Here is a 25,132-nt window from a genome sequence, read left to right as displayed (position 1 = left end):
GTGCATCGGCTCTGCGCACACATTGTTTGCTCAGTTTTTGGGTGCACTTTTTACAAAACTTTTCACTATTCATGCACTTAACCTGGCGCATAAGTTGCGTGTGTGCCTTGTGCTTTCTTCTGGGCGCTTATTTTTTGTGCGCATTCCATTTTGAGCATGATCTGTTTTGATGCACGTTTACCGCCGCGATGGCACAGGTAAGCAAGAAGCCTAAGCTTCTTCCTATTTGTGTTGCCTGTCATATTAGGACTTCTCAGCCTGACCTGGCTTCTAACCTGTGCCAGCGCTGCTCAGATGCTCAGGGAAAGTTGTCTTCCTTGGATTTTGCTAAGCTTGGCTCTTCCCATTCTGATGATGGGTTGGTCATGGCCTTGACTGGGGGGATGCCAGATCTTGGTTCTCCCTTGACTGGCTCGTCCATTGGCGAGAGCAGTTCTGTGGGATCAGTTCCAGTTCCTTCTGGGCTTGATATTGACCTGGCTGCTTTTTCTTAAGGCTTACAACCCTTTCTTCAGGCACAGTTTTCCATTTCCCCCATTCCTGTCCAGTTAGACCCTCTTCCAGTCCTATGCTTAAGCACCGAGGCTTGCCTCGGCTCCCTGCGGGTGTTCCTGACAGGAATCCAGATGGCACTGATCGTGAAGTTGATCCTAATTCCCTGGAAGATGGGGAAATTCCTCTAGGGCTGGAACCGTATCAAACCATGTTGCGGTTCTTTCATAGAGATGAACTGCCTGCCCTGATTTCCCAGACCTTGAAACAACTGGGTGTCTCTGGTTCGGATGCTATGTCAGAGCCAATTAAGCATCCCATTTTTGTTTCCTTAAGTAAAACTTCTTGTTTTTTACCCTGTGATAGATACCATTCAGGAATTGATTGATCTGGAATGGAACACTCCTGAGGCAAAGTTTTAAAGGGGGTTAGACATTAAAAGGCTTGTACCTCCCTGGATCTGGCTGTGAGAAAGCGTTAGCACATACCAGTGCATCCACTTTGGGAAAATGCAATCTCCAAGCGGACGACTATCCCCATAGAGGGAGGAATGGCCTTGAAGGATGTACATGATAGAAGGATTGAGGCTATTCTTAAGCAAGCCTTTGAGACGGCGGTGATGACTTTACAGATTGCCTCCTGTTCCGCCCTAATGGTGAGATCTTGTCTGCTTCTCTCTCATGAGGTTGATGAGTCTGAAGGGAATTCCAGAGCGGTTATGGAGCCCGCTGCTGCCTTTTTAGCAGATGTAGGCTGTGATTTGGTCCGGACCTTGCCAGAGGAGTGCCTTCGGTAATAGTGGCCAGGCATCAACTCTGGTTGTGAAATTGGTCAGCTGATGCAGCCTCCAAAGCCAATCTTTGCAAGGTGCCCTTTAAAGGCTTGCTCTTGTTTGGGAGCGAGTTGGAGAAACTGGCCAGTAAGTGGGGCAAGTCTCCAGTTCCTTGGTTACGGGAGGATAGGAAACAGTTACAGCGCCCCTTTGGCATGAGGGGTCATCTCTGGGGTTCCAGGTGTTTTTCGTCCCTACAGAGGGATGATCTTTCAGCGGACTCAACCTTTCGGTAAGTCTGTCCTTTCGTCCCCAACAGTCCAAGAGAGGAGCGGGCTCAGCTGGTGGACCTTCCTGAGCTTCCCAATGAAGGTTTGCTGACACACCTTCCCAACAGGAAATAGGGAAACGTCTCTTTCGCTTTTATCGGAGGTGGGTCGAGATCACGTTGGACCAGTGGGTCCTGGAGGTGATACGAGAAGGTTATACACTGGAGTTTTGCAGTATTCCTTGGAACGTGTTCATGGTGTCCCCTTGCCATTCCCCGCAGAAGAAGCAGGCAGTGGAGTTCACCCTTCAAAGGCTCCTCAAACTGAGGGCGGTGGTTCTGGTGCCCATGTCTCAAGAAAGTATGGAGCGATATTCCATTAATTTTGTTGTGTCCAAGATGTAGGGTGCCTTTTGTCCCATCCTGGATCTCAAGAGGGTCAACCATCATCACTTGAAGGTGACTCATTTTGGCATGGAAACCTTTCACTCTGATAATGGCAGTGTAGTCGGGGGAATTTCTGACCTCTTTGGATCTGTTAGAGGCTTACCTTCATATTCCTATTCATTTGGTACCCCAACGCTTTCTACGCTTTGTGGCGTTGGGGTGCCATTATCAGTTTTGGGCGCTGCCTTTTGGTCTAGCCAGCTCTCCCAGAACATTTTCCAAGGTTATGGTGGTAGTAGTGGCAGCCTTGTGAAAATAAGGAATTCTGGTGCACCCGTATTTGGATGACTGGCTGATTCAAGCCAAGTCTCAGAAAGCGAGCTGCCTGGTGACACACAAGGTGATCTCCTTATTGCAGGAGCTTGGCTGGGTGGTGAAACTGACCAAGAGCAATCTTCAGTCCTTCTAGTCATTGCAGTATCTGGGGGACTAGATCGACAATGGACAGGACAGAGTTTTCCTACTGGAAGTTTGGATCCAGAAATTGATGTCTCAAGTGCATCACTTGATGAATACCATACGCTCAACATGTGCTTGGCTTGATGGCGGCTACCCAGGAAGTGGTGCTGTGGGCAAGGTCGCACTCTGATGTCTCGTTGGAACCCACAGTCTCAGGACTATGTGGTTTGGCTCCACTTGGCGATGGAAATCTGCGCCCGCCTCCAGTGGTGGTTGCAGGAGGATAATCTAAGGAAGGGAGTTCCCTTGTCCTCTCCAACCTGGTTGGAATATATCACAGATGTGAGTCTCTATGGTTGGGGGGCTCACTGTCCAGGGTTGCTGGAACATCAATCGCGGTACGGTTCGTGTGATGTGATATAATGCGTATATTATTAATTTTTTTAAATTTAGATTTTATATTCCGCTTCTCGCACTTTTTTCAGCACTTCAAAGTGGATTACATTCAGGTACTGTAGGTATTTCCCTATCCCCTGAGGCAACGGAGTGACAGTTGGGACTTTAACCCTGGTCTCCTGGTTCGTAGCCCACTGCTCTAACCACTAGGCTACTCCTCCACTCCATCAATCGCCAGGGAGGAACAAAGAGCCAGCAAGTGTCACAGGAAATAGATCAGCTGATGGAATGGGCAGAAGGTCATCTGCAGATAATCTTGGCCTCTCACATTGTAAGGAAAGACAACATAAGAGTGGACTTTCTCAGTAGGGAGAGTCTGGACCCAGGAGAATGGGTGTTGTCAGCCGAGGTGTTTCAGCTGATTGTGGATTGCTGGGGACTTCTCGCAATGCAAAGATTCCTTGATTCTACAGTCGCAGGAGAGATTTGTGGTCCCTGGAAATAGACGCTCTCGTACAGGTCTGGCCGGAAGACAGATTGCTTTAGGCCTTTCTTCCGTGGCCCTTGCTGGGCAGGATAATTCACAAGATTGAAGACCTCAGGTGTCCGTGGTATGTGGATTTGCGACAGCTCCTGATGGAGCCCCCCTCTTCGTCTGTAACATGAATCTGTTACAGCAGGGACCGGTTCTTTATGAGGATCTGACTCAATTCTGTCCTATGGTTTGGCGCTTGAGAGGGCTCCCCTATTAAAGCATAGCTATTCTTCTGCAGTGATTGTCACTTTACTCTGCGCTCACAAGTTCTCCACTTCCTTGGCTTATGTGTGGGTTTGGAGAGTTTTTGAGGCCTGGTGTGTTTTGTGGAGTGTTCTTCCTCGTTCAGTTAAGATCCCTCTTATTCTGGATTTTTTGCAGGATGGATTAAATAAAGGATTGGACCTTAATTCCTTGAAAATGCAGGTTGTGGCTCTTGCCTGTTTCAGAGGCCTGGTAAATGGTGTATCCTTGTCGTCTCATCCTGATGAGGCTCGTTTTTTGAAGGGAGTGAAGCATCTTAGGCCTCCCTTGAGGTTACCAGTTCCATTATGGAATCTTAATTTGGTGCTTGATTTTTTGGCAGGCCCTATGTTCTGACCACTGCGTAGCCTTTCCTTATGGCTTTTGACCTTGAAGACTTTTTTCCTGGTGGCTATATGGTCTGCGTGCCGAAGTTCTGAGCTGCAGGCTTTGTCTTGCTGGGAGCTGTTCCTTCGGGTGGCCCTGAGGGCATTATAACTGCGTATTGTTCCATCCTTCTTGCCCAGGGTAGTCTCAGACTTTCATTTGAATCAGTCCATCTCTCTGCCATCCCTGGATAAAGTCAGGGATGTGGAGGAGTTTCGCCTTTTGCGCTCCTTGGATATCAAGCGACGACTTGTGCGGTATCTGGAGGTCTGAGTCTTTTCGAAAGACAGATCGCCTGTTTGTTCTCCATGGCGGAAATAAGCAGGGTGCTCCGGCTTCACGGGTTACCATAGCTCGTTGGATTAAAGAGGAGGTCACGGCCACATATGTGGATGCTGGAAAGCCATTGCCTACTCAGCTTAGGTCTCATTTCACTAGGGCTCAGGCAGTGTCATGGATGGAGGTTAGATTGTTGTCTCCCATCGATATCTGCCGAGTTGCGACGTGGTTCTCCTTACACACTTTTTCCAGGTTTTATTGTCTGGATGTGCAGGCCTGGGAGTATGCAGCCTTTGCATGTGTGGTGTTGACTGGACCACGGGCAGCCTCCCACCATGTTGGGGAGTAGCTTTTGTACATCCCATTGGTCCTGAGTCCATCTATCTACATGCTAGGAAATGGAGAAATTATTTACATAATAATTTAGTTTTGCTTAGTATAGACTGATGGACTCCGCTTTCTGCCCTTGGCTGCCACATGGGTTTGTCAGTAGTCCTCTTCTGGGGCTCTGGATACCAAAGGATTACTGGTAAGTGTTCATCCAGTCCCTAGCTTGGGGTACCTAGCATTTTACATGAGTTCACTGTTTATGGTTGGTTGAGTACAGTTCTAGTTACCTTTTTTTAATCAAGTTTTTTGCTAGTCTGTTCACAGGTGCTTTTGAAGAGAATACCGGCAGGCTGGGGTCACTGTAGGGTTATATATACTGTGTCGTCAACTTGCTCCATCTGCTGGCAGGGGAGCATAAACCCACTGATCCTGAGTCCATCTGCTATACTAAGGAAAACAAAATTATCAGGTAAGTAATTTCTCCACTTATTGCTCAGAAAGAACTATTTAGACTCTTATTCCATCATCCCTAGAGCTTGGTCTCATCACCTACCTTAATGTTCCCTTTCACGCAGACATACTCAAACACACACGAACACATGCTCAGACACACACACACAGGTTCCTCCTGCTCATACACATATCTGCTTGCTCTCACACAAACACAAAGATTTTTTCGGCAGCCATGGTCCCTCTTCTTCATTTCTGCCGCGGGGCAGGTTGGTTATTGCCTCGTGGCTTTTTTTCTTCTGGCTGCTTGGCAGGTTGGGAGCCCCGGGTGGCCCTGCAGCTCCTCCTTCTCAGCCGCATGGCGGGTTGGGAACCGTTGTGCAGCAGCAGCCTCTTCCTATTCTTGACTTCTGGGTGGGGTCTGGTGGTGGTGGCGTCAGCCGCATTGTCTTCATTTTGGGGTTGACTGGCCCCCAGGTCCACGTCTCCTTCAGGCTGCTGCCCCGTGCAAGTGCATGGTTTGCACAGTGGCTTGCGCCGGCCCTGCTTTCCTTCCCCATCAAAGCACAGTACAGACATGTGGGCAGGTCGGCGTTGGCATGAACATCAGTGCACTGCTTGGGCTGAAGAGAGATTGGCACCTTTTCTTTAGCAAACCAAACCGAGCATCAGTTGCTTCCTCATGTTCGCTATAGCCTCATCATGCACTTATTTGCAGCAAATGCCTAGCTAGCAGAAGTGGCAGCCTTATTTTCAGCAACCTTCTACTACTGTAGCTAAAATTTGAAGGTAAGGAAAGGCATTGAATAATGCGGTGGGGCATTTTGCAAGGTGGATAGGCTTGTGCCATCGATAACCTGGTCTGATCTCTCTCCTCAGGTGGGCTTACAATCCTCAGGTCATATGGTGTAGGGGACAGGCTGCATAGATGGAGAGAAGGTTGAAAGATAATGTGTAGATTAAAATTAAATCACTCAAATTAAGTCAGAAAAACATTTTTTGAGAGATTTTTGTTGATTTCTATAAGACCAAAATATGTAAAATTTAAAAATAAATAAATAAATAAAAAATAAATATATATATATATATATATATACACATACACACACACACACACTAAGAAAATGTTGCTGCCACATATGTGGTGGACTTGTAGTTTGATTTTGCAATCCAAGGAAAGGGCGGAACATGAGAATTCAGTGATTATTGGGTGTGGGTTTTTTTTTTTTTTAACCTCCACTCTTCTGGGCTTGTTGGGTTATATTAGAAAGGTTCACAGGTTTCTGTGTGGAGTGGGACCTTGGGTTTGCCAGCTAATTTTCCCATACGTATCGGTTTCACCGATCACCAAGTTCAGGGCCCTTGTTGGTAACTGTTTGATTCAAATTTCCTGCCACCCCCTGCCATTGATGCAGAGAATAATGTTGGAATTACATCAAAGGTGAATCGTAAGGCTTAATGGTTAAGGGTAGTAACTGCCGCATCAAGCAAGTTACCCGATGCTTATTTACCCAGACTGCACAGATCAATGCCTTGTTGGATGTTGTCTGAATGTAAATCCTCTTTTCCACATTTCTCCCTGCCGTTGAAGCAGAGAGCAACGCTGTATATGCATTCAAAATGAAGTATCAGGCTTAATTGGTTTAGGGTAGTAAATAAGCAAGCTACCCCTATGTTTATTTGTTTACTTTTCTCAGGTCACGTGACCTTTTCAGTCATTAGATGTTATAGAATGCACCCAGCATAGAAACTAGTGGGGTAAAGAATCAAGGGAATTGCTGAACAGCTGCCTTTTGGTGAATTGTTATAAAAAGAAACTGGCCCCAGATTAAAATAAGTGTTTCAAAGTTTAAAAAAATGAGACATTTCAATCTGAGGCCAATTTCTTTTTATAACTATTACTAACTTTAAAGTAGTTGGATCAGTTGCTTGATTTATTGATGGGAAGAGAGGGAGTAGAGAAGACAGATGACAGAACAGAGGACGGGTGGCAAATTTTTTTTTATAAAACTTAGAAGCCATCTAAAAATTTTAGGTATTAGAGAAAAAATATCTGTAGTTGTCATTTTCTTGAACGTTTGTAATAGTTTTACGGTTGGCATCATTCATTAATCAAATAAAGGCTGAAGAAAATTTTCTAGCGATTTACAACATTTCTTCACTCTTTATCTCACTACTGAAAGATGCACATCTGTAAAATAGTTTTATGGTTATGCATTGTTCAGTAGTAAAAAAAAAAAAAAAAAAGACTGAAGGAAATTTGTTAGAGATTACAAAATGTGTTAAATCTCTTTCAGTAGTGAAAGATGCAGAACCATGAAGCTGCATTATTCATGGCAGAGTATCTCAGTATTGAAATAAAGACGGAAGAAAATTGGTAATACAATTTTATGGTTATGTATCTTTCAGTAGTGAATAAAGAAAAATGTATGAAAATTAGTAACTTGTATTTGTTGATCTTAAAGGGATCCTCCTCCTGGCTCCTGATGCAGACAAGAATTTGTAATATGTCCTTCCTTAATAAGTTATAGCCTGGGATTGCTGTATCCCAATCATGAGGCTTGGTAAATCATGTTTCCGTGACAGCAACAATATCCAAGTCCATCTCCACCATTAAGGCCTGCAGCTCTGGGATTTTATTGCCCGGACTACGTACATTTGTGGTCATAGCTTTCCAACTTTTCTCCCTTCGTTTGATGCTTTTCCTAGTTGCCTTTCCTGCTTTTTTATACCATGTTTTGAGCCATATATTGAAGTTGTCTATATGGCTTAGCCCTTCCTTCCTCTTTCTGAGAACAAGAAGCACTTTTGAAAAGGCAATAGTCTTCGCCTTGTGTCCAGTCTGCTTCCCCAGATTCTGGAAATCTCTCTGTACTGTTTGGATGCTATATTTAGCAAGGTGATTGGTCCCCAGATTAGGGGACCAAAGACCTTGCTAGAAATAGCAGCCAAACATTAGAGATATGCAAGAGTATAGTAGCATTTTCACTGAAATCTAAGAATTGCTCTTTATGGATTATCCATATGGTTTTGTTTTGTTTTGGGGGGGAGGGGGCTTATTTTTTTGTTGGCATAAATAGATGAAACATATGTTATAGAAAGCACTGGGTGACTGTTTTTATAAATGGAATGACACAGTACATTCTTTGGGTTTGCAAAGTTATATATACGCCTGTTTCAGGTGCTTAGGACATCCAAGGTATGCTTGTGTAAGCCTATGAGCAATCACCCTGTTTCGTACTGTTTTCCCCATATGAAGGACGGATGTGGTAGGATATGCAAGCTTCTCTTTCGAGAATGGATTTGCTTATGAGTAGCAAAGCCTCAAAGATTTGTTAAGCCCTCCCTTCCTGAGTGAGAGTAAAATCCATGTATCCTATTCGGCGCCATTGTACATTTTGGGCCGGATTTTAAAAGCCCTACGCGCGCCGGGCCTATTTTATAAAGGTCCGGCGACGTGCGTAAAACCCCGGGATGTGCCTAAGTCCCGGGGCTTTACTAAAGTGACGGGGTGGGGTGGTCCGGGGGTGGGGCCAGAGGCCTCCGACACAGCGGCCATTGCTGCTGTGTTGGAAGATCGCGTGCAGGCAGGCTGCCGGTGCGCGTAACCTGCGCCTGCCTCCAGGCAGGTGCAAAAGGTTTGTTAAGACTTTTGGGGGTGGTTTAGAGTGGGGCTGGGGGGGGGGGAGGGAAGGTTAAGAGAAGGGGGTGGGAAGGTTAGGTTAGGGGGAAGGGAAGTTTCCTCCCAGGCCGCTATGATTTCGGAGCGGACTGGGAGGGAACGGCAGAAGGCATGTACGCCCGTGCGCTGCTTTGAAAATCTGCCCCTTTGTATATAACAAAATACAATATAGTAATTGTTGGGGGCTGGCATTATGGATGTTTGTTTATGTATTCTCTGAATTTCTGGTGCTCTGCTTATGCGATTTATGTTATGTAAGTGTGTGTGTAATTGTGTTTGTAAGTCTAAGAGCAAATGCTGTCTTAGCTTGAAGTACTATGGTTTGAATATTATATGGAATTATTGAGCCAGTGAATGTTGTCGGAGTAGGAGGTATGCTTGAACAGTAACACATTTGAAAACGTTAAAGGCACTTGCACATATCTCCCCATCCTCTGGAATATGTTTATACATTGTGTGATGTAGCTCTACTGTGTGGATTTATTTTCAGGAAGAAGTGAAAGTGAAAATTAAAGACCTGAATGAGCACATTGTGTGCTACCTGTGTGCCGGCTACTTCATCGATGCCACCACCATCACAGAGTGCTTACATACCTGTAAGTGACAGTGGAAAGGGGAGGGATCTTCAGAAGACAAATGCTGAATTTGTTGTTCTTGTCCTAGAGTGTTTTGTTTGTTTGTTTTTTTTCATTTTGCTTTTTCAATGTTTAGTGAATTTAGTGAAAGGTGCCCGATTAGCAGGACTGATCTCTGTTCACTTGCATGTTCCTACTACATTCCCATTCTGGGGAGGAGGATGGATGATTGAGTAGTGGTCCCAGCATCTGAGCTTGGTGGTTATGGCGGGAGATGTGGGGAGGTAGAAGGGGAAGTAGACAAGTTCGGGTCCTCCCAGAAGATTTGGGAGACTTGGGTTGCATCTATTTCTAAAGCAGCATTGCAAATGCCTTTTTGGTTTTATAGAATTATGTCATGCTTCTTTTTCAATTATGCCATTTTTCTTGATGCAAAAGATTCCTGCTTTGAGAATGTTCTGCTTATCAAAACTTGTGTAAGAAGTTGACACCAAATCTGTTTTCATCAACATAAAACACTGGTAAACAAATCAGCATGGGACTAGGGCAGAAAGTTGTTAATTAAGTGAAAAACTGGTTAAGCAACAGAAGTAGTAGTCATTGGGAGTCCGTGCTGGAGAAGACAGAGGTCAATATTCAGTAATCTGGCCAGCAGCAATGTTATCTGGTTAAGTTTTTAGCCAAATATTCAGCAGAATGAATTGTTCACTGAATATACTTGGGTAAAGTTACCTGGATAACTTTATCTGGGTAACTTAACCCTTAGCCAGTTTAGTGAATATTGGGTTTAAATGCAGTGGCTGCACAGCCCCAATCCCCCCCTCCAATTTCACCCACATGTCGAACCTCCCTTCCCAACCTCCAACAGTGTACAGTTGTCTGCTGTGCAGGCAGTTACTACTGAAGGACAAAACTCCTGCTGGCTTAGCTATACATTGTTGGGGGTTGGGGAGTGGGGTGAGGAGGTTCGGCGGCATGTGGGTGAAATTAGGGGGAGGGATTGGGGCTGCTCTGCAGGTGCATTAAAACATATTGGGAGGCTCAGGAGGCAATGGGAGGGATCAGGACTGCTGGTACAGTACATTACAGTTTATTGGGGGGATCAGGAGGGATCTGGGCATGCTGCAGTGTGTGTTTTTGTTTTATTTTTGCAGGGAGGCAGTTCTCCAGCTGTCTTTTTGGACTGCTTTTTTGTCAACCAGAGTTAGCCGGAGAACTTGCCCAGTAAATTAAAATCATGCCCTAGACCACCCACATCCTGCCTCTTTTTTTTTTATCCTGCTAAGTTTTAGCCCTGTAATGACTTACAGGGCTAAAACTTAACCATTCAGCTTAGAGGGATATTCAAAGCATGGGATTTGTCCGGTTGAGTCTTGAATTCCTTTGGTTTATTGACCTCAAAGTGACCGACTGGGAAACTCAGGGTCATTGTTAGTGATGGTTCTTTTCAACATTTTTATTAGCAACATTGCAGATGGACTTGAGGTAGAAACATAAAAATTTTAAAACAAAAGGAGAAAGGAGCAGAAATGCATTAATCTATTACAATGCACCAGGACAGTGAAATTTGTGTGGTGCAGGAAGCTGGCTCAATTAGGTACCTTTGTTTCCACATATGGCTTCCAGAGCTCCTTCACTGCTGCTGCTCCCAACACTTGAGTGAGTCGCATCCAGTCCTCAGTGCATCCTGTCTCCTTCAGCCTCAGAGAAAAATAGAAACTAGAATTCAGAGGCGGCTAAGGAAGAAAGATCTAGAGATACTGGGGTAGATTTTAAAAAATAGTGCGATCGTGTACTTTTGTTCGCGCACCAGGCGCAAACAAAAGTACGCTGGATTTTATAAGATACGCGCGTAGCCGCGCGTATCTTATAAAATCCGGGATTGGTGCACGCAAGGCTGCCGATTTTAGGCAGCCTGCGCGCGCCGAGCCGCGCAGCCTGCCTCCGTTCCCTCCGAGGCCGCTCCGAAATTGGAGCGGCCTCGGAGGGAACTTTCTTTTGCCCCTCCCTTCCCCTACCTAACCCACCCCCCCCCTACCTTTATCCATGGATTTACGCCTACCAGAGGCAGACGTAAATCCGCGCGCGCCAGCAGGCTGCTGGCGTGCCAAGACCCAACCTGGGGGCTGTTCCGGAGGGTGCGGCCACGCCCCCGGAACGCCCCCGGGCCGGCGCCATGCCCCTGGGCCCGCCCCCCCAAACGTCACGTCACGCCCCCGAAACGCCGCGTCATTTGGCGACGCCCCCGACACACCCCTTTTTAAAAGCCCCGGGACTTACGCGCGTCCCGGGGCTCTGCGCGCGCCGGCGGCCTATGCAAAATAGGCGCGCGAGGGCCCTGCTCGCATAAATCCGGCCGGATTTACGCGGGCAGGGCATTTAAAATCCGCCCGACTGTGTGCAATGTGTGTGCTGCACAAAGTGGGGCCTGGCTATCCATGCACTGCATGCTACCCATTACTTATCACATTCAGGGGCTCATGCTATAGCTAGAAAGAAGAGGTATGTATGATTACATATGTTCTCCTACATGATTAAGAGCCACTGTTGGGGTGTCTTGTTGTCTTGTTGCTGCACAGTGATGAAGAGAGCCCTTGTGTTAGGGATATGAGTATCTGCAATGATGATGCCATGGAACCCCTGATAAGTCTAAAGGCACACTTGTGTAGAGGGTGAAATTCTTCTATGCATGAAAACAAGAGTGGGAGTGGAGGGTGATCATATCTGATGCTCTTACAGTATCCAGAGAAGTAGATAAGGTGATTGCAAAAGCCAGAAAGATGCTTGGGTACTTAGGGAGAGGAGTGGTCATCAGAAAAATAGAAGTGATACTGCTTACGTTTTTTTGAGACCTTATCTGGAATACTGTGTACCGTATTGGAGCCCGCACCTTCAAATAGAATATAAACGGATGGAATCTGTCTAGAGGTAGTTTCTAAAATGGTCAGCAGTCTTTTTTTTCTTTTTTTTTTTTTTAATGAAGCGTATGGGAACAGATTTAAATATCTAAAAATGTATACCCTGGAGGGAAAGGGTAGATATGATAGAGACTTTTAAATACTTCCAAGGTATAAGTGCATAGGAGGCAGGCTTCTTTCAGTGGAAAGGAGACTCTAGAATGAGGAGTCATGGGATGAAGGTGAAAGGGGGATAGACTAAGGAGTAATCTAAGGAAATATTTCTTTACAGAAAGGATGGCACATAAATGGAATAGTCTACCAGTGTAGATGGTGGCTGTAAGGACAGTATCTGAATTCAAGAAAGCATGGGGATAAGCACAAGGGATCTCTGAAGGAGTGTTAAGGATTGTAGATATGAGTACTTGGTGTGGATGGGCAGATTAGATAGGCCACATATTATTTTCTGCCATCATGTTTGCTTCTTTTTCTATGACCTGGAAAAGTGAATAAAAACTGAGATGACGAAATTGAAAATGACACAAAGTTATTAAAAGTAGTTAAATCACGAGCAGACTGAGGAATTGTGGGAGGACTTTACAAGACTGGGGTAGGCTTCTAAATGTCAGATGAAATATAGTCTAGACAAGGCAAAGCAATGCACATAAGGAAAAATAATCCCAACTATGGGGCGGATTTTCAGAGCCCTGCTCGCGTAAATCCGCCCGGTTTTGGGCGGATTTACGCGAGCAGGGCCCTGCGCGCCGGGAAGCCTATTTTACATAGGCCTCCCGGCGTGCGCAGAGCCCCGGGACTCGCGTAAGTCCCGGGGTTCTCGCAGGGGGGCGTGTCGGGGGCGGGCCCGGTCGTCGCGGCGTTTCGGGGGCGTGTCGGCAGCGTTTTGGGGGCGGGTACGGGGGCGTGGCTACGGCCCGGGGGCGTGGCCGCGCCCTCCGTACCCGCCCCCAGGTCGCGGCCCGGCGCGCAGGAGGCCCGCTGGCGCGCGGGGATTTACGCCTCCCTCTGGGAGGCGTAAATCCCCCGACAAAGGTAAAGGGGGGGTTTAGACAGGGCCGGGCGGGTGGGTTAGGTAGGGGAAGGGAGGGGAAGGTGAGGGGAGGGCAAAGGAAAGTTCCCTCCGAGGCCGCTCCGATTTCGGAGCGGCCTTGGAGGGAACGGGGTAGGCTGCGCGGCTCGGCGCGCGCCGGCTATACAAAATTCATAGCCTTGCGCGCGCCGATCCAGGATTTTAGTGGATACGCGCGGCTCCGCGCGTATCTACTAAAATCCAGCGTACTTTTGTTTGCGCCTGGAGCGCAAACAAAAGTAGGCTGTTCGCGCTCGTCTGAAAATCTACCCCTATATGTACACCAGTGTTTCCTAGTCTTTTTTTTTTTTTTTTTTAAATTAATAATTTTTATTGAAGGTCAAACAGCAAATATGTAGTATACAAGCTATTCAGCATTATAAAGTTGATATCCATCTTACATTCAGTTGTTTTATCTCCCACCCTCCCACTCCCCTAAACAATATCAACTGTTCCAGGTAACAACAGATTATAATTTCAAATACAGATAGAATGAAACCAGTCAACAAATGAGGGCACCACAATTGGCCCCCCTAACTAGTATCCTATAATTAACATAGCCTCAAGGTGTCAGGACCTAGGTAAATAAAAATATCTATATCGTATAGAATGCTATCTATGCAAGTATATGCCTTCTCGCCTGATTGATTTTTGAGGGTGTCCACCAAGAAATTTCAAAAGAGTGTTGCTGGAAAGATCAAAAATTCTTTCTCCTTCCATTTCTAAGGAGTAGCAGACAGGGTTATTAGCGTGCTGGCCTCTTCTTTCAAAAATGGTTTCCAAATTTTCTGAAAAAGGGATTGATGATCTATAAGCATCTATAGAAGCCATCCTGTGGTAAAAGTACAGCCTATGTAAAACTGCTTGTAATGAGGGTAATTCCGAACGCTTCCAATAAAGTGCCAATTCATTTCTAGCATCTATAAAGACTTGTTGGCAAAAGCATTGCTGGTATTTATCCAAATGTGGGTGGGGCACATTAAGTAAGACTAAGCCTACATCAGTTAGGCCCTGTACTCCCAAAATGGTTTCAACCCATAGCAGGATTTGAGCCCAGAATATGGAAACCCTAGAGCAATTCATCCAACATTTATCATCAATCTTGGGATTCATGCGATGCAGTCTAGAAGGGGTAAGGTACCATCTCAATAAGATTTTATAACAATTTTCCTGCAGGGATGAGGATATTGAACACTTGGTCCCATGTTTCAGGAGTTAGAGTGATGCCCAAATCGGTCTCCCAGGTTCGAGTGTATAAAAAGGGTTCCGTAGGTAATCCCAAGAACAGAGAGTAAATTTTGGAAACCAGCCCCTTTTTCTTGTCTACCTCTGTACACAAGTGCTCAAATAGGGTCTTTCCCAAAACTAGGGAAGCAGAAAATGCTTGGAATTGTAAAAAGTTCCGTAGTTGGGCATATGCTAGAAAATCCAATAGATTCAGCTGGTAGCATTCCTTAAGTACAGTGGCTGACATTAAAGTTCCTTCCATTAGAACATGTTCAAAATTACTAATACCCTTGACCCTCCATTTCTAGAATGCCTTATTTTGGAACCCAGCCGGGAAAGCAGTATTATAAAAGAGATGGGTCGCATAGAAATATTCCATATTTCCCACTTATTTTACCTTCCACTTCTCCCAAACCCACAATGTTGTTTGAAGAGCAACAGGGAGGTCCCCATGCAGTGGCCAGGTATGCTGAGGTTGCCAAGGCATGACCCTAAGGGGTATGCCACCCAATAAACTCTGCTCTAGAATTACCCATTGCTTAATGAAATCTGGAATTATCCATAGTTGTGCAGCTGCAAAATACCAGGAGAGACTGGGAACCCCAAGACCACCTCGGACCTTAGGCTGAGACATTAAAATGTGTGACACCCAAGGAGGGCGCTTCTTCCAAGTAAAACAAAAATTTTCCTTTGCCAAATTCAGAATGGCAGATGGTATAAACACTGGTAATGTAATAAACAGATATTTTTATGAATGCAGTTTTTATGAATGCAGTTATACCAAGCAGGAGAAATGTTCCCTGTCCCATAGATCAGTCTCGATTTTCTTCAGCAAAGGTCAATAATTTAACTCAGAGATACCGGGTGTTGGACCCGATCTGGATTCCTAGGTATTTTATTGACTTTTTGGCCCATCGAAATGGGAAGGTTGTTTTGAAGAAGGTGGGCCTCATCTTCAGGAAGTGACACATTCAAAATCTCTGATTTATTGAAGTTCACTTTAAACCCCAGTGACATCCCAAATAATTTCAGCTCTGATGTGACTGCTTACAAGGATTGATGCGGGGTAGTCAAGATAAAAAGGATGTCATTGGCGAACAAAGAGAGTTTACAGTGCATGTCTCCCACCTTGGACACCTGTAATCCCCGGAGTAGCTCGAATTCTTGAGGTGAATGGTTCGAGAAATATGACAAATAGTAATGGGGATAATGGGCAACCTTGTCTAGTGCCTTGCTCCACAGGGAAACTTTTACCATATCCTCCATTACCTTAATGCGCTTTAGGGTCGCTATAAAGAGATCTAATCCAGGATACAAAAAAAGGGCCAAATCGCATTTTCTCCAGAGTGGAAAAAAGAAAGAGCCAGTGGACCATATCAAATGCTTTTTCAGCATCTAAGCAAAGTAATAAGAAGGAGATCTGTTGCCTTCAAACCCACCAAAGTATGTCTATAATTTTTCTAACATTGCTGCCATTCTTTGGGTCATGAATCCTACTTGATCTAAATGGATTAGGCCTGGTAGTATCCTATTAAGTCGCTTGCCAACAGCTTAAGATCCACATTAATGAGTGATATAGGGCGGTAAGATCTGCAAAGAATGAGATCACAGTCCGGCTTGGCAATGATGGAGATCCCTGCTATGTTGGAGTGAGCTGGAAGCTGAACCCCTGTTCTAAGACTATTAAAGCAATCTGTTAGTGGGCTTGCTAGTTCAGTGGTAAATCTTTTATAATAGTTGCTAGTGAAACTGGCCAGGCCAGGGGATTTGCCAAGCTTAAACTGTTTTATGGCATACTCTACATCTAGCGAGCTAATTGGGACATCTAAAAGTTCTTGCTGATACTATCACTATTCTACCACAATTGTCCTTTACTTTAGCAATCACATTCTGGGCAGAAAGTGCTTTCAGTTTCCGGGCAAGGTACCTGCCCGCCTTATTGCTTCCTTCAAAATAAACTTGTTTGGTTATGTCTAACTTGTGGGCCACATAAGCAGAGTCTAAGACCGCTAACTCCTGATGTGCAACTGTAAGTGACTTCAAAAGTAATGCAGAGAGGGTTTGCATGTGCAATTTCGATAGATTCGAAATTTTAGATAGTAACTGGAGCCTAGACTTCTCTTTTTGTTTCTTAAGGTAGGAAGCCTGAGCGATTAGAATTCCCCTCATCACCACTTTAGAGCATTCCCAAAGGGTACCCGCCGAGATTGTGGGTGAGGTGTTCTCTTGAAAATATTCTCGTAGCTTGGTAGATAATGTTTTACATAGCTCCTCGTCTTGTAAAAGACTGTCATTTAAGCGCCATATCCTCTGCCCTGTGTTTGAATTGTTAAGGGTCATGGTCAGCCATACTGGTGCATGACCTAACCAAGTAATATCTTCTATCTCAACCTCAGATATTCTATTTTGTGCTAACCTATCAATTAAGAGATAATGTATGCGAGAATTCAACTCATGAGGGGCTGAGTAGAAAGTGTAAGACTTGGAGTGCGTATATCGTTGGTGCCAAATATCGACCAGACCCCAACGCTGCAAGAGGAGAGAGAACTCCTTCCTTGCTATGGATTGGGTATTTATTTATTTATTTTATTTAACAATTTTATATACCGAAATTCTTGTAAGAGGTTACAAATCAGTTCGGTTTACATTGAACAGTAACAGTGCTTCAGAAGAGAGCAATTACATTGAACAATAACAGTTTGGATTACATTGAACAGTAACAATGCTTCAGAAAAGAGCAATTAGAAAACGAAGTAGAAGTATTCCCGCTGCACCTGGAAGTGTCCCCAGCCAAGATCAAAGTACCCTTTGCATAGCGATCCAACACTTCACTTAAGGATTTGAGAAATATGTGCTGGTCCGAATTAGGGACATATCCATTTATGACTGTGAAAATTCCCTCCCAATTTTCAACTTAACTAATACTTATCTTCCTTGTGGGTCAGACCCATGAATGATGTAATAAAAAAATGAGGGTATGAGATATGAGGACCCCAACACCTGTATATTTCGCCCCTTGTGTACTAGCAGACAGATATTGGTTAGGATACTGCGGAGACATTAAAACATGTTCATGTTGACGCTTTAAATGTGTTTCTTGTATCCAAGTTAAAGTGAGTTTGTGGATCTGCAGATCCCGAAATAGAAGTCATTGCTTTCTATATGTGTTTAGTCCCTTAACATTGAGAGACATTACCCACATAGTCATTGTACCTACTGTTAGGATATTGCACCTACATAATGAGAGACCGGATACCACCAGTGGCTACCACTTGAAATCCATTGTTATCTAGGTATAACTTAAGAACTAACCATCCCTTCTTTCCCCCCCACCCCCTACCCAGTCCCCCCTTCACTCCGTCTACCTCTACTCTCCTGTGGACCGTATGCCTCTGGGGGGGTAAGTCACTCAAAGAGAACATTCTCCCAACCCAATCAATCCCACATCTTTACAATAAACAGGCTTGTATAAAGCAAACCCCGCCATTTCCATAATAACTGAATGAGTAACATACATAATCTTATTATATGAGAAATCTCCTAAGACAGCTAAACAACAAACAATGTCTCAAGCATTTGGAAGGCTGTGGTCCTAGCACATGCTTGTCCATCCTCAATAGGCTTTGCAACTAAAATCCAGAAAATCAGCCATTACCTGTGGTTGCAATGCGAGAAGGGGTTGCTTGGCACTCCAGCTGCTGGCGAATACTGGCCTGTTGCCATTTCTGAGCTGTGTCATTTTTAGTGTGGACTCTTTCTGTTGATTGCACTTGAAAGTTGGTTGGTAGATTGGCCTGTTTGAATGCTGTTTCAGCCTCCATCATAGTTTTAATCTTGTAGGTGATGCTCACTGTGAATGAAAGACTAAATCGAAAATTCCACTTGTACCTGATGTTTTTGACCGAAGAATTGTAGTTGCAGTTTTAAGATCGTCCTACTTGCTTAGCGAAGTTGGGGCCAATTTGTCGTATAGTTTGCTACCCTCCCACTGCCAGTCTGTAGATCTTCTTACTGCGTTCATTATTTTTTTCCTTTCATTTATAATGATGCAGACAGACTATATCCTGAGCTTTGTTGGCTATCTTTAGGCTGAGAGATCTATGCGCCCGTTCGATTTTAATCTGTGGTGCACTCGTTTCCCGGTCCTTGTTGCTGAGGTGAGCAGTGAACATAAGAACATGCCATACTGGGTCAGACCAAGGGTCCATCAAGCCCAGCATCCTGTTTCCAACAGTGGCCAATCCAGGCCATAAGAAGCTGGCAAGTACCCAAAAACTAAGCCTATTCCATGCTACTGTTGCTAGTAATAGCAGTGGCTATTCACTAAGTCAACTTAATCAATAGCAGGTTATGTACTTCTCCTCCAAGAACTTATCCAATCCTTTTTTAAACACAGCTATACTAACTGCACTAACCACATCCTCTGGCAACAAATTCCAGAGCTTAATTGTGCGTTGAGTAAAAAAGAACTTTCTCCGATTAGTTTTAAATGTGCCACATGCTAACTTCATGGAGTGCCCCCTAGTCTTTCTATTATCCCAAAGAGTAAAAAAACTATTCACATCTACCCGTTCTTGACCTCTCATGATTTTAAACACCTCTATCATATCCCCCCTGAGCCGTCTCTTCTCCAGGCTGAAAAGTCCTAACCCCTTTAGTCTTTCCTCATAAGGGAGCTGTTCCATTCCCTTTATCATTTTGAAAAATCGCTATAGCCACAACTGTGAATCTGTATATTCCGGCATCTCCAGCATGCTGCGTATCCGCATGTTGCACCGACGTGTTCTATTCTCCAAGTCCTCCTTTTTCTCTAATAATAGAGCATGTTCATCCCGCAATTCTTTTAAGATGAGATGACTGTTGCCGGGATGCATCTTCCTGCCCCTCCAGCCTCACGTCGAGCTCGTCGACACATGCTCCCAGTGCAGCTATGTTTTCTCTCACCTCTGAAATTGATGCCAGTAGATCAGCACGAATGTCTATAAACCATCTGCGGAGCTAGTCTCATGTTGGAATCTCAGAGAGTGTAACTGGTTAATCATGAACAGCCACAGCCTTGCTGGGCACTGCCTCGGCCTGCTTGATGTTATCCACTCTGATGTCCATAGCGTTTTTGGTGTGGGAAACTGTCTTAAATCTGCAGTTTTCCTTTTAGATGTCATTGGAGGTTATTGCACCGCAGAACACAATAGTATGGGACCCAGAAATAGCGCGGATGGCAAGGGTTTACTGCAGATTCATCTGGGTTATAGCGGGAGCTATCAGGTTAGGCAGCCATATCCTTCGGTGATGTCAGCACCCCCAATTCCCAGTCTTTTTAACCCCAAGGTACACCTACATTAACAAAAATGTTATATGGTGCATTATCCTTTGCGGAGCAAGTACTGCAGACAAGAAGGGATCTCATATGGCCAAAAGGATAACTAGGAGAACATGAAAACACGCCAGTCTGTCTTACAAATTTTAAAGTAAAAGTAGAAAAGGGGCAGAGAGACACATGAACCCACTGGATTGGATCCTATCCCTCTACATACAAGTATAGAAGTAGGGAGAACCAATGTGGTGAAGCAGGTGGCTCAGTTAGTTACCTTGGCTGCTGCATGCGGTTCTGAGAGCTCCTTCTCTGCTACTGCTTCCAACACTCAAAGTAAATCACATCCAGTGCACAGTGCACACTCTCCCATCTCATTCAACCTGGGAAAAGGATAGAGTCTGGAAGTTCTCAGAGGAGGAGTCTCAGGATGGTGAGGAGGAGGATTTGCTGTGTTCAGTGTGTGTATTGCACACAGCATGGCCCAGCTATCCAAGCCATGCATGCTGCCTGTTAATTTTCACTTTCTGTGTTACTTCTGTAGCTAAAAGGGAAAGACATGCGTCACTACATATGTACTCAAAAAGGAGCTCTTGCATGTTTAAGAGCTACTGAGAGCAGAGCAGCAGGCAGTGATGACCTTTCCATGGCACATCTAATCAGGTCTGAAGACATAGTGGTTGGGAAACACCATGCTGAGTTCTATATTTGCAGTTTTCTGTTGTTAGGCAGGGCTGAATTAGTCATGATGTGGGTGATGTCGTGTAATGGTGCTGAATGGATGCTTTTCTATTAGCTCATAGAACCTTTGCTCTACTGAGCATGTGTGTGAGTTCCTGCGCAGGTGTTGCCTCATGATCCCGTAATCTTTTTTTTATCTGTGCATCAGCATGGGCATGTACTCTTATCTCTGTTTTTTTTTTTTTCCCCTTGATTGAGATCTTTATTCTAAATTATTTTCAGTTACTATGTTGCCTTGCTGCCTTGGTAGTCCCTGCAAACAGCACTTTTCTGTACTATCTTTAAAAAAAAAACCAACCCGAAAAATACCCTTTTTCTTTACAGGATGTCTGACAAAAGAAGCCCACTGTTAGTGGCTTCCAAGCTTTCTATATGGTAGAAAAATGTCCATTTTAGATGGACATGACATCTGTAACCAATGCCTAGGACTGAACCACGACTAGCAGAGACCTCTGAGTCCAGATATCTCTGCTCTCCCAAAAGTCCAGGGCCTAGAAAATGAAGGAACTTGTCAATCTCTGAAGAGCGCAGTTGGCCCTCCTGCTGGTGTGGAACCTTGTCTTGCTCCCTGGGTGCCGAGTCGAGCAAGAGTTCCTCAAGAGAGAGACCCCTTCACTGGAACAGGATGAGGAACCCTCCGCTTCCTTGGGGTCGAGCAAACAAAAGAAGCACCATTCATAGGTGGTGGTAATCCCTTCATGAGCATTGTGAAACTCTGGGCCTAGTAAAAAGGAAAAGCACCACTCTTAGGAGCTGGTGACACAACCAACACCGAAGAAACATTGAGTCTTGGCACTGTCGATGCAGCTGATGCACCATTCACCTGTATGTTGGGCCCCGGTGCTATTGGCACATTCGGCTAAGGAGCACTTGATGAATGATGCTCCCTCTCTTGATACCTTGCTCATTGAAGTAAGCTTCTGCATCATCGATGCACTGGGTTGCAGTGCTCCCTATACCACTCGTCATGAAATCACCAGTTCATTCCATCCATTCAGGAAGATTTTCAGAGGAGGAAAGAGCTATGCTTCACTTATCTTCACCAGTTTCTAGAGCAGTGACCTATCGAGGTTACTGGAACAAGGCCTTCGCCTGGCCACACCAGATCCCATTTGCTCCATGGTGCCCTTTTAATTTCTAACCAGCCCCCAGGATAAATTTTACAAAGTCCAGAGAATGCAAGAAGATTCATGTAGTTTCTGAAGAGGATGTTCCATCTGTAGCAACCTACCAGAGGGCATGTCAGTCCTTAAACCAAGTGGCAGAGCTGGTGAAGATTTTCTTTACCTCTCTGGTGTCTAAGGATAAGGAAGGAACTTGTAAACCTCTCCTTTCCAGGATGTTGGATTTATTCATGCAAGGAGTCCCAGTTACCCATGACCCAACAGGTACTCCATCTACGAGGTGGTTCTAGTCCTTGGCACTCACTTGCAGTGGAGTCCAGCCAATTGGAGGATCTTATCCATTAATACACCCAACCAAGGACTCCTTGGTTGACTAAAGATTCCCAATAATGAAATAAATAGTGTACCTTCTCCTCTATGATATGAGGAGGGCTTGATGGAAATTCCCCCCCCCCCTTTTCGACTCTCTACCTGAGCCTCAGGAACCTTCATTTCCACCGAAGGACCTCTCTTATTCCAGGTTTCTAGTTAATTGGGTAAAAAGTTCAGAGTTAATGTCCATAAGTACAAAGACCCTTACACGAAAGTCTTTGGTTTTCTTCAGACTCTAGATAACACAGCGGAGCCCGCAGTCATTCCGCTCCATGCTGTCCTGCAAGATTTACAAAAACAAATGTGGGGAATCTGATGTCCTGTAGCCCACTAGCTAGGAAATTAGACCTAAAGTATAGAATCCAGAAGACTCCAAGTTTGGAGTAGTGCAGCTGCCTCATTAGTCAGTTGTGGAGTCGGTACTAAAAAGGGCAAGGAACACAAGAATATTCTCAAACACTCCACTAGGGAAAGACCCTGGGTTCCTGGAGAATTTAAAAAGATGTTCCAGAACTCCATGCTTAATGCACACATTTCTGCTCACCAGTTTTACTTGGTAGAATGCTTACCTGATTATATTTAGAAATGGAAACCATTTCTTCCTCCAGTAGAATGGCGGCTATCCATACCCACAGCCATTCATCGATGTGGAAGTGTGTGTACTTCATTTTATTTGATCAGTTTATGAAGTGTTTGATATGACAGCCTGCTCCTCATCAGCTTCTTTTGGAGAATGCTGAATAGCTTTGTTGACAGCCAGCAGTTTGTGTGATAATGCCCACAGTAAGTTAGCGGATGTCCCCTGCCTGGCAGATCATCTCTTTGGAGACAAACTTAGAGAAATAGTTGCTCAAATCAAGGAACAACATTTGGCAGTCCAGTCATGCTCAACCAGCTTAGAACAACAGTCCACTTCAAGGCGGTTGTACTTCCAGAGACATCCATTTCAGCAATTCCAGTGGTACTGAATTCTGCCTTTTATTCCATAGCAACAACTTCTGGCTTGAAGCTGACAGCAAAAAAGATGTCGACCAAAAGTGGCACATCATGTCCAGCCCAAACCTGGGCCAAGTTTTTGACCAGTCTCCAAACCCAGCACTCTCTGGATGATGGGAGAATTTGCCTTTACCTAGAGGAATAGCGTAAGATCACCAAAAATCGCTAGGTTCTCAAGATTGTGAAGTCTGATTACTTCCTCATTGCTCAGTCTTTAGTCTGGATCTGTCTCACTCAGCACAGCTCTGCCTGGATATTGAATCGCTACTCACAGCAGGTTATAGAACCTGCCCCAGCCGATCAACATGGCCAGGGTTTCTACTCTCATTATTTTCTTATCCCCAGGAAATCCAGAGACCCATCTTGGATTTATGAACAAGAATCTATTTTGGGAGAAGTTCAAGACGAACCTCTTTCACAGAATTCTACTCATCATTCAGGTGGAGGAATGGATGTATGTGTAATTATATTATTAGTAATAAGGCATGCAAGAGGTCTCAAATTCACTTTCCCAGGGAAATGGGTATAGTAGAAGATAGACACAAAGGCAGGTATTTGTATAATAAGAATATTTTATACAAATGTGCAAGCTTGTTAGCCTTACAGGGAGAGGGAGAGAAGGGGGAAGGTATTTCAGAGTCTGAGAGGTGAAAAAGGAGGAGTTCATGGTCTGGGTCTGATGGGTGTGAATGTGGATGTCCCTTTTAACAGTCTGAAATGGTTCAGTGATGTAATCAAGAGAAAAAGAGATGAGATAAGAGAGATGATCACTTTACCTGAAAGTCAAAAGCATGTTTCCTTCAAGTTAATCTGTCTTGTTCAGTGATTTGTTCATGGTGGTTTTAACCTTTGTTAGACAAAGGCTATAATTAGATCATTTTGTTTCATTGTATTACTTGAGATGATTGGATTAGACTTCAGACATATATTCAGTTCAGATAACCTTTAGGATATGTACTCTATAGGCCCAAAAGCCTTGCTGATGTGCCTTGTGGACATGTACAATACTGACAGTGTGCACTAGATCTGAAAGATGCCTATACCCTCATACCCTCATACCCATCAATCCCTCTCACTGGCGTTGTCTACATTTTGTGGTGGATTCCTCTCACTACCAGTACCATGTGCTCCCTTTTGGTCTGTCAATGGCACTGAGATTTTTACCAAATACCTAGCTTTAGTAGTGGTGCATCTCCCTCGTCGAGACATCTGTGTATTCCATTACCTGAATGACTAGCTAGTGACCACAACTTCCCAGGAAGAAATGCTGACCTCTCTACAGAAGTTGTCAACTCCTATGATCACTAGGTGTCCTAGTATATTTTGAAAAGTCGTCCCTGATCCCATCTCATAAAATCAAATTCATTGGGGCATGGACAGACTCTTTACAGGAGAAAGTGTTTCTACCGATAAATCAAATACTCTCAAGTCCCTTCCTCATTGATTGCTGACCACACAGCAGACAACAGCCAGGGAAGTTCTAGTTGTTCTAGGCCACATGGCAATGGCAGTTCATGTGGTATCACTAACCCGCTTCCACATGTGACTCCTGCAATGGGGCCTCTACCCAAAATGAGATCAGTTAACTCAGCCTTTGACCACCTCAGTGAATGTTTTGCATGAAATGAAGCAAGAAATTCACTGGTGGTTAAACACTTACATCCTTCAAGAGGGACACCACTCTGTCTACTTCCTACTTCTTTATCAGGTGACAGTGACTGGTGCTTCCACCAAGAGATGGAGGGGCCTGCATAGGTCCCTTCCAAACCCAAGGGACTTGGTTATTAATAGGCAATTTCAAATCAACCTTCTAGAACTGAAAATGAACAGATATGCCTCTACAACATTCTTGCATCTCCTTGCGGAAGAGAGTATTCTTATTCAAACTGACCATCAAGTAGCCATGTTCTATATTAACAAACAGAAGGTGATTAAAGATAGGCTAATCCGCCCCTGCCTACTCCCATATCGGGGGATCGGGCATGCCCCAGTGGGCTGGTCTAGCTTGTCACGTGGTCTTCCCCAGCTCCTTCTTGCATTGCGGCTGTGTTCCTGCGCTGTAGTGGTGCCTGGAGAGCAAGTGTACTGCATGAATAGTGGGGAACTATAAAACCAGCAGACT

At 44.7% G+C, this 25,132-nt stretch overlaps 1 protein-coding gene across 1 annotated transcript in view; it reads left to right on the top strand.

The window, feature by feature from the left end:
- Window positions 1-25,132, top strand: part of PCGF1 (polycomb group ring finger 1) — a 182,262-nt gene that overhangs the window by 21,019 nt on the left and 136,111 nt on the right. The window contains exon 2 of the mRNA XM_029595703.1: window positions 9,171-9,276. Within this exon, the coding sequence (XP_029451563.1) occupies window positions 9,171-9,276 (106 nt within the window). The remainder of the gene's footprint in view (window positions 1-9,170; window positions 9,277-25,132) is intronic.

Source organism: Rhinatrema bivittatum, chromosome 1, assembly GCF_901001135.1.
Source record: "Rhinatrema bivittatum chromosome 1, aRhiBiv1.1, whole genome shotgun sequence".
Taxonomy (NCBI): Eukaryota; Metazoa; Chordata; class Amphibia; order Gymnophiona; family Rhinatrematidae; genus Rhinatrema; species Rhinatrema bivittatum.
This window is presented reverse-complemented; position numbering and strand designations above follow the sequence as displayed.